The following is a 9,501-nucleotide window of genomic DNA, read 5'->3' as shown; positions in this document are numbered from 1 at the left end:
GTCTCTTCCAAGGTGGAAAACCCTAATTAACCTTTATCCCCAGTAGAACCTTTTACCAATATGTTTTAGTTAACAGTTTACAAAAGCAACTCTAAACAAATGGGTTTTTAACTTTGATTTAAAAGAACTAGTGGAGCATAGGAACTGAATGCTGCTTCTCCATGTTTGGTTCTGGTTCTGCGGATGCAGAGTAGACGTGAACCAGAAGATCTGAGTGGTCTAGAAGGTAAATTAATTAAAGAAAAAATTAGAACAAATGTTCTAAACCTAGAATTTCTGCACAGGAAAAGCAAATATTAATAATGAGCTAATGTCAGTTATTAACAGTATAAAGTCAAATAAGAAATAGTTTTCATGTACATAAATTAATAAAGCTCATCTTGCTCACTCTGATGAATAAATAAATATTTATAGTTTAACCTCTTTTAAATTTTCTGTCATTGATTTTAAAAGGAACAAAAAATCTGACAGTGAAGACCTTTTCAACATCATGAAACAAAAACTGAAAGAATTCCTTTAAAATCGGGATTTCCAGAACAGATTCCAGCTAAAATTCAGTAGATGACAAAATGTGAAAAGGTTCAAGGGCATATAATATTTTTGCAAGGTACTGTAAATTTGTGAATGAAGAACGGAACAATCTGCACATCTCTATCTACAGGTAAAGAGCTCATTTGGTTTGTTTATCCTCTTTATTTTTCTGCCCATCCTTTAGTCCTTCAGGTGGTGGAGTTTCCTCTTCAAAATCTAACGCTTCACCATACTCCTCATATAAGCCCTTCTCTTGAAAGGGTCGAGGTCCTAGAAGCTCAACCATGTCGGCTCTGTCCAGCATCTCTTTTTCAAGAAGACGCTTTGCAACCTGTAAAAAAAAAGTTGTGTAATAATTAAAAGACTCAGCAGTTCACAACAGCTCAAAATTGCTCAACAGCTCACACCTTTTCCACCATCTCCTTCTTGTTGACAACAAGCTGAAGTGTTCGCTGGAAGGCGTCATCTACAAGTGAGCGGACCTCCTGATCTATGAGCTGTGCTGCAGATTCACTGTAGGGCTTCTCTGTGACTGCGTTCTGCTGAAGGTGGAGGTCAAAAGAAACCTGGCCCACCACTTTGTTCATTCCAAACTGTACAACCTGAAGAAACAAAAGAAATTATTACTAACAGACTGAATCCTTGAGTAAAAATCCTACATGCAAGAAAAACATTACAAATTCTTTTTTCAGACTTGCCAGAGATCCTGATTGTTTATTAAATTATTATTCAACTAAATTCGCTCTGAGCAATAATTACCTGCTCGTACGCCGTCTGTGTGACCTTCCTGAGGTCGTCCTGAGCCCCAGTGGTGATCAGTCGAAAAAAAACCTGCTCTGCCACTCGACCTCCTAACATCATGCACATCCTGTCAAACAGCTGGTCCTGGCTCAGCAGGTGCAGCTCTTTAGACAGATACTGTGCATAACCAAGACCTCTCCCTCGAGGGTCAATGGACACCTGACAGAAATGTAAAATAAAATCTACCAAATGAAACATATAAACTTAAATACTAGGAGCCTGTTTGATTACAGAAGGTAAGCCGGGTCCGAGGGATACCTTAAGCAGTGGTTCTGCATGCTCGAGGAACCATCCTGCTACAGCATGACCAGCCTTGTGATATGCCACCATCGTCTTTTCTAGAAGCTGCAGTGGCCGCGTGTTTTTCTCCAGACCTGAAATCAAGATGATGCCTTACATCAGCTCATAGCAAAAATGTTTACAGATCGCTGCGTGAAAATATTTAATCTCGTTACAGATTTTTTCATGCCTTCATGTCAAAATGTGGTCTTGGGGTGAAACATGATTACACAAAATGGTGTAAGAAAACCCGATGCTATGACAGGTATTAACATCTGGTTGGTTAATCAGCCCAGAATTACTCTTCATACAGTCGTGAAAAAACGAGGACATTAAATATTCTGGTCTTTTAAAAGAAATATTCACATATTTATATTTATATGTTTTTATTTATCTCCAGAAAAGAAAGGGATTGCTCTTTGACAAGAAATATGAACTTTATTTTACTGGTTAAACAACATGTATCAATAGAAATGTGTATTCAGAAAATGTTTAGACACTCTACCCCCTAAGAGCTATAGTGTCACCCACTTTGGCTGAAAAAACTTACCAGATTTAGGCATCTCTGTAAATTAAACCATGTTGTTCAATCTGGGAGGGTTTTAATTTATTCCTCACTAAAAAGGACTTTTTAAATTAGATTCTATAGACAATTTTTGTTTATTTTAATTTTACTTTAATTTTCCGTGATTTTAAATTTGATGTTGCATATCCATATGTCCATTTATGTTGGAAAAAACGTGTAGCCAGTCATGCAGTCTTTTTCACATAACTGTAAATTATAGAAGGGGCATATAGTAAAGTAGGGCACTTAAGTGTCCAACCGCCATTCTAAAAAAGTGGCACCAGTAGCTATATGACATTATTAAATTCTTAATAAATGATTTTGGTTAACTTACCTCCAATGACCCTCTCAACAGCCTGATCAAAGTGCTCAGCTCTGATGCATTGGCTGAGGTGACGTGCAGCTCTCAGTGCAGCTTCGTTACACACACTGGCCATTTCAGCCCCTGACACACACAAGTCATAATGTACCTAGTGATAATGTAATGCTTTAAAGAAAAATTTGTATGCTGGGATAAAATATTTTTGCTTCAGTCTTTGTAGCAAAAACTTCAGCAGTTTTGGAAAACTAAGCTGTAATGCTAGCATCAGCAACATCTTTCTATTTTTACCAGTGAAACCCGGGGTTTGTGCAGCTAATTTCCTGGACAACTCCTCTAAATTTAAACCGGGCTCCAACTTCAAAGGTCTCAGATGCACTTTAAAGATGGATGCTCTGCCTTTTAAATCTGGCAGACCTGCAGGAAAGAAAAAAAGCAAGGTATGTTTTTTAGAGCACATTTTGTCCCGGAATATCAAGTCCATTTGCTTTTCTCTCTGCTGGAGGGAATTAACTAAATAAACTCAAACTGTAGTGTTACATAAATGTAAAAAGGTTACGTTAGTTTTAAATTATAATCAGCTGCATAAATAACTTAGATGTTACATTATTGTAATTAAATTATAAATAAAAAAGATAAGAAACTTACAGAGAAATTCTATATTTAAAAACATGTATTTCTAATCCTTGAACTTTTACACGATTTGTGACATTACAATTAAAATGAATGTCTTTTATTGGGATTTTAGGTGACACAAAAGAAACAAAGTATCAGATAATAATCTGAACATTTGTAGCTCCCATTACTCTGACACCTCTAAATAACATCAAGTGCAACCAATTACCTTTAGAAGTAAGCTAATTAGTGGATAGCATCCACTAATTAGTGATGGTGGCAGCATCATGCTATGGGAATACTTCTCACAGACAGAGTGCTATATAACTAACTACACATCAAATTAACAATTGACAAACTGTTAACTTAACTGTTAACAATAGTCTCTACCCCAAGGCCTCCAGTTATCTTATCATTCTTACATAGAAAACCAGTTCTCCAAATGTTATCCAGTGTTCTTGTCAGAAACAGGCCAGATCTCTGACCCACTCTGCATTGCTTGCATCAATCAAATTAAATCCCAGCGGGAACAAAAAAGATCAACCGTCCACACCGAAACATAAAATCACACAGACAGCACTGGTTTTAATTACATTAGAGGGGAGCAGAGATGAGAAAGAGATGCAAATTTAATAAACTTCAATCGTCGAGTTTAGCACCTCATCTCTAGCAGAAAAAAACTAACAAAGTCATGCCTGGGTCTGAATATATGTTAGAGCAGGTGAATTGCAATTATAGCAACAGCAGTTTATGACAACACTCATGCAATTTAGTGCAACAAAAGCATAATGTAAACAGGAACATGCTGCATAAACAGTTAAAATTAAACTGCTCCAAAACACTTACATAAGAACAGGAAGTTATACAACAAGACAGGAAATAAATGAAAGGGAAATGAGATTCCCAAGATTTCAGAGAAGAGTGTGTGCTGTACTTCACCCAAATGTATATGTCGATCAAAGCGTCCCGGTCTCCTCAGAGCTGGATCCAGGAGATCGGCTCGATTGGTGCTGGCTAACACGACGATGTTAGTGCTACTGTTGAATCCTGTAGCAGTAAAAATATGCAGGGCTTTAAAAATGTTGTATGTATATGTAATTGAAAACAAATAACTTTACTTAATTGCTCACCATCCATTTCCACAAGCAACTGGTTTAGAGTGTTTTCCTGCTCACTCTGCCAAATACAACTTCCATTGCCTCTCGTCCTGCCGACTGCATCGATCTCATCAATAAAAACTATACAGGGGGCCATCTTGCGAGCCATGGAAAACACATCTCTTATCTGCCAAACGAGCAGATCATAAGCAGTTTGTTTCATGGACAGACAATCATTTTAAACAGTTTCCACCCCTTGAGAATGCAGGACTGACCCTTGCGGGGCCCACCCCGACAAAAACCTCCTGAAACTCTGAGCCGTTGACACTGATGAAAGGGACGTTGGCCTCCCCTGCAGTGGCCTTCGCTAGCAAAGTTTTTCCAGTCCCAGGTGATCCTGATAACAGTGCACCCTGAAAAGATAAAATACCTCAGATATAAGGTGTAACTGTAGTTTGTCAAACTAGTTGAGATGCAACTAAAATGAAAATAAAACCAGACTTACCTTTGGGATCTTGGCTCCCAATTTATGGTACTGATTTGGGCTCTTCAGAAAACTGACCAACTCTAAGACCTCTAGTTTGGCCTCTTCACAGCCTGCCACATCCTTAAAACGAACATTGCCAGTCTCTTTAATTATCTTGGCTTTAGATGCATTCATGCTAAATGGATTTCCTTTCAAACTGCCACCGTGTGCTCTTGCCATGGGCCCCTGTCGTGTTGCAACTAGAAGGAAGCCAACCAGAAGTAAAGTGGGGAGAACACTGAAAACCATCGTCCTGTGGATGAAGAATAGAAAGCTGATATTAGGACAGAAGCCGCAAAATAATCTAATTTACGTGCTGCTTTAGTATTCAGTAACACCTCCCACCCATCACTTTCGCTAGTGTAGAGTACAGGTACTTTCTGTGTGGAGTCCAGACCCATTTCTTCCTGAACCATCTCCAACTTATGTTCAAACGAAGCCACGCTGCCAATATTAAACCACAAATAATTCTGAAACACAGAAGCAAGGAAGGATATAAGTTGCAGCCCTTTTCTGAATAGAAACGTGACACAGCAGCATCTTCTCCTACTAACCACTTCTGATGAGTTCACTCCATCGGCTGGAAACACTTTGACATATTGTTTATTGACCACCTCTACATGACCAACCTGTGTGGACAGCATGTGAGTTCACACTACTGATGAAAAAGATAATCCCAAGGAGTGAAGCTGAACTAAACTCACCAAGCCTTTGCTCAAGTACTGATGCACAAAATCCTTCCAGGAGACCTGATCTCCAGTTTCCCTGAAGTGGAAGTATAAGAAGGCTGTGGTCATGCCGGCTGCACCAAGTGCAATGTTCTGCACAGTCCTTTCATCCAAGGGAAAATGTTTCTGGAGGATGAGGAAATGTGGAAATGAGAACAGATAAATAAGCTTCTGGCTGCTACTTATATTTATTTTTACATAGGAAACCTAATGAAACCCAACTCTTATAAAAAGGTGAACTTTTTTAAAACCTAAAAAGCCCAACCATTAAATTACCTACTTAGCCTCAAGGATCATGTCACTAATATAATTTATTATGGACTAAGGACTTTGGCATTTTGCTTTAATGTAATTTTTTGTATTTTTGTTCTCAAGTATGAACTATAAAGACATAATAAGTCTGATTTCTATATTTTCTTTGGTAATTTGTTTTCACCAAATCTTTGAGAGCTAAATATTATAAATTCTGTATCCAAACTAATTCATATTAATAGTTATTTATAGTAAATCACCAATTCAAATATTTTAACTCAGTTCTTCCTGTGTCCACAAGATGATCCAAATCTTTAACTGAATGTAATTATCATTAGTAAACAAGAACAATTTCAGGACCTATGGAACATACACAAAAGAAACCACTTTGGACCCATTATGGAGCCTTGTGGGACTCCACATGTAATCAAAATTTTAAAAAATTTCATTAAATCTGTGATCTATGTTGTTTACATTTTCTTGAGAGAAATGAAAGTTTCTATATTAGTTATTAGGGCACTGTCAATAATTAATAATCTTTATTATACATTATATAAAATAAAACTTTGTTTTACACTAAAGGTCAAAGGTGCCTTACATGTTAAGAAAATGTGCAGAACATTTTAATAATATGAAAGAGAGACACTAAGATTTATACCTTAAATCGTGTCCACCACTGTGATTCCTCATTTTTACCTCCTCTTCTTTCACCCCTGCCATTATTTCCCTCCTGTCTTTCGTTTCGCAGTGAGTCTTGCTCCCGATTTCTTTTTTCTAAATAACAACCAAACATAAATTGCAGGAAAGCAGATCACAGAGCGTTTTAAGAAAATGCCTTTCTTAATCATGAGTTGTTTTTTTTACTTTCTATCGATGTTCTGCTGCCAGTTCCTTCCTCTCTCTTTGGGAAAGATTTTTCAAAACCTGAAAAAAACAATGAGAATTAGAAAATAATAGCATGGCTGACACTTGCCAAGAAGATTTGGGTCACTGGGTTTAATCAGTTGGATTCATTGTACTGTGTGACTGCATAAGGTGGCACGCTGAGCGCTTCACGTACCTTTGGGAGGCTTGTTTGAGCTAAGTAATCGTGCCAAACTGTGTTGATGCAATCCTCCACATCTTCTTTGAATGAGCAATGCCATCTAAAGTACATATAAAAAGGTTTGAAATGTACACCATGTCGGTATTAAAGTTCTCTAATGGTAGAAAATAATAACTAAAAGTCCCATCATTTATGGAAAGGTTTTGTTAGGAGAAATCCACCCATTGTTTACTTCCAAACATTATAGGATTATTGAAATCGTATAAGTTAGGTCCCTGTTGTACTAAACTGTGTGACATTTCACCTCATTTTATAAGGTAACAAAGCTCTTACTAATATCTTACTGAAAAACAGTAAAAGATTTTCATCAATCTAACATGAAATATTTGCTCTTATGTGAATTTGTGCAAAAGCTGTTTGTTTTTTTATTTATCTAAACTCATTTCATCAATATAGCTGCTCCCATTGACTTAAATTTTTTATTTTATTGTCAAAAATATGGCATTAAAACATGTTTTTCTTTTCATATTCACATATTTCAGGAGTTAAAACAGAAATGCAACCGGATGAACTCCTAAAAAAAACAGATTTCCTCCCTATCCATCATGTTAAATCAAGAACTGCAAAAGGAACATTATGAAACTGAGGAAATTGTCTCATAAATTACATAATCAAAAGAGCCGGGCCTCTTGCTCCCATGAGAATACAAACAGCGGAGGAATGATGCAGAAACAGAGCTACAGTTTGTTTGTTTGAGGCTTTGAAGGGCAGCTGTCAGCAGTGATGCAAAGTTTTTTCTCACGGCTCAGTGTGGAAACTCATGCATCTCACAAAAAAAAAATGTTTTTCTTTTTTTGCTAGAGAAAAAAATTATAGTTTGCATAGTGACGAGCAAACATTTTACTAAATAAAATCAATTCTTCTTACCGGAACCGCTCTGCAACGAAAAATAGCCGAAACTGTGCAAAAGTCTCGTCTCCACGCCCGAACCGTTCGCACTCGGTTCCGAAGAGGCAACATGCTGAGAAAGAAAAGTTCCATATGTCAGATCCAACGGATCCACTGTTCCGTTCATAGATCTGCTCCCATCTGTCCGCAGACGCACTTTGGATCCGCCGGGAGGAAGCTGTGCTCTGCGCTAATTAGAGACGAGCGCAGCAGGCACCTATAAGCCAAAATCTCGCGAGATATTTCGACTACAAGTTAATTGTAGAGGCCTTTAAAGTGGTAAACAGGTCTCAAAATAATTTATAATAATGATGTGTTCATGTGGTATCTGCCATTCTATTTTATGACTTTATTTCATGTACGTAGACAACAGCTTGGCCAGAAGATACTGGCAGGCAAAACATTCAAGAAACGTCATAAGCAAGTGGCTGGAACAGGAACATCTTAGCCAGGCATGGGCTGGATGTCCCACAGTCAAAGTAGGAGACACTACCAAGAGTGATTCAGAAATACTGGGCTAAGATCATTTCAGAACTTTGTTTTACCTCTTACGAGAAACGTCTTCTGGTCAATTCAACTGAAAAAGAAAACAGTGGACACTAAAATATGTCATGGTTAAAGCAGCTTTTCATTCAGGTTCAGCAATCAGGTATCTGTAAGCACTCTGCATCTTTACCAGGAAAATTTGTTCTCCCTCCTTGTCTGACTGGGCCATTCCAAAACTTTAATCCTCCTCCCACATAAATCTAACACGAAATATGTTTTGTCCCACAAAGTCATTATTTGGCTGATTTGGATGAATGCTTGAGATGTTGAAAAATAATATTGCTTTTCATCTTCAGCTTTCTGATAGTCAAGATTGACTAGAATTTGGAATTGTTCATGTTTTACCCACCTTGACAAAATCATCAGTTTCATCTAAAGAAAAGTGAAGTCAGAACATGATGCTGCCCCCACTTTTCAATCTGGGTATAGTGTTCTTTTGGTGATGTGCGGTGCTTTTTCATTGAGAAACATATATGTTTGAAATCATGGCCCAAAGTTTAAATTTGACCATAGCACATTCTGTTACCTGGATTTGGGATGTTTTTGACAGGCCTGGATGTTTTGTTTCAAAGAAAATAATTCTGTCTTGCAACTCTAGAGCTAGGTCCAGACATGGAGAATACAGGTGATTGTTGTAACAAGTAAAATACAACCAGTAAGCTACTTGGTGGAAGTTCCTGTAGCTCTTTCAGTATTGCTGCAGGCCTCGCTGACCAATTTCTGCCTCATCTTTTCATAGGTTTTGGAGAAATGACCAGTTTATGACTATATCTTCTCCAGGTGTTGGCGACTGCCTTCAATCTGCCATGGTAAAGATATATAATAGCTATATGCAAATATGTGTGTAGCAGTGTGTAAATAATGCTGTAGACTTTGGTTTGCAGTCCTCTCTTGACTGATAATTTTGTATAGTGAGGTCATTTTGATCCCTTGTAATCTGTCTGCAAACCAGTTGCCTTCAGATGATTGGTAATGACTCAATAGAGTCCACCTGTGTGTAATCTCAGTACAAATACAGCTGGTCTGTGACGGCCTCAGAAGTTGGTTAAGAGAATATTGGGGAGCAAACAACATCTTGAAGTCCAAGGAACACACCAGACAGGTCGGGGATAAAGTTTTGGAGAGGTTTAAAGTAGGTTTAGGCTATAAAAAGGTTTCCTAAACTTTGAACATCTCACAGGGCACTGTTCAATCCATCATCCGGAAATGGAAAGAGTACGGCACGACTGTAAACCTACCAAGACAAGGC

The 9,501-nt window shown here is 37.8% G+C and overlaps 1 protein-coding gene across 1 annotated transcript; it reads right to left on the bottom strand.

Annotated features, from left to right (window-relative positions):
- Positions 1-575: 575 nt before the first annotated feature.
- Positions 576-7,881, bottom strand: LOC124866501 (AFG3-like protein 1). The gene is made up of 17 exons (XM_047362303.1): positions 7,686-7,881; positions 6,774-6,858; positions 6,578-6,637; positions 6,372-6,487; positions 5,438-5,587; positions 5,288-5,362; positions 5,079-5,203; positions 4,713-4,986; positions 4,483-4,620; positions 4,241-4,394; positions 4,050-4,157; positions 2,787-2,912; positions 2,511-2,621; positions 1,591-1,706; positions 1,291-1,491; positions 939-1,133; positions 576-862 (listed from the first exon to the last, which is right to left on the bottom strand). The coding sequence occupies exons 1-17, from the start codon at positions 7,797-7,799 to the stop codon at positions 671-673; spliced, it is 2,340 nt and encodes a 779-aa protein (XP_047218259.1). The 5' UTR covers positions 7,800-7,881; the 3' UTR covers positions 576-670.
- Positions 7,882-9,501: the final 1,620 nt, after the last annotated feature.

The sequence above is a fragment of the Girardinichthys multiradiatus genome, chromosome 4 (assembly GCF_021462225.1).
Source record: "Girardinichthys multiradiatus isolate DD_20200921_A chromosome 4, DD_fGirMul_XY1, whole genome shotgun sequence".
Classification (NCBI taxonomy): Eukaryota; Metazoa; Chordata; class Actinopteri; order Cyprinodontiformes; family Goodeidae; genus Girardinichthys; species Girardinichthys multiradiatus.
The sequence above is the reverse complement of the archived record's forward strand: the minus strand, read 5'-3'. Positions and strand labels throughout refer to the sequence as shown.

Excerpts from the sequence above, each read along its gene's own strand:
- LOC124866501 (XM_047362303.1), bottom strand. The coding sequence starts at position 7,799 with ATGGAACTTTTCTTTCTCAGCATGTTGCCTCTTCGGAACCGAGTGCGA. Across the intron at positions 4,987-5,078 it reads TACACTAGCGAAAGTGATGG|GACGATGGTTTTCAGTGTTC; the intron begins GTGGGAGGTGTT and ends CTTCATCCACAG. Across the intron at positions 1,492-1,590 it reads ATGCAGAACCACTGCTTAAG|GTGTCCATTGACCCTCGAGG; the intron begins GTATCCCTCGGA and ends CATTTCTGTCAG.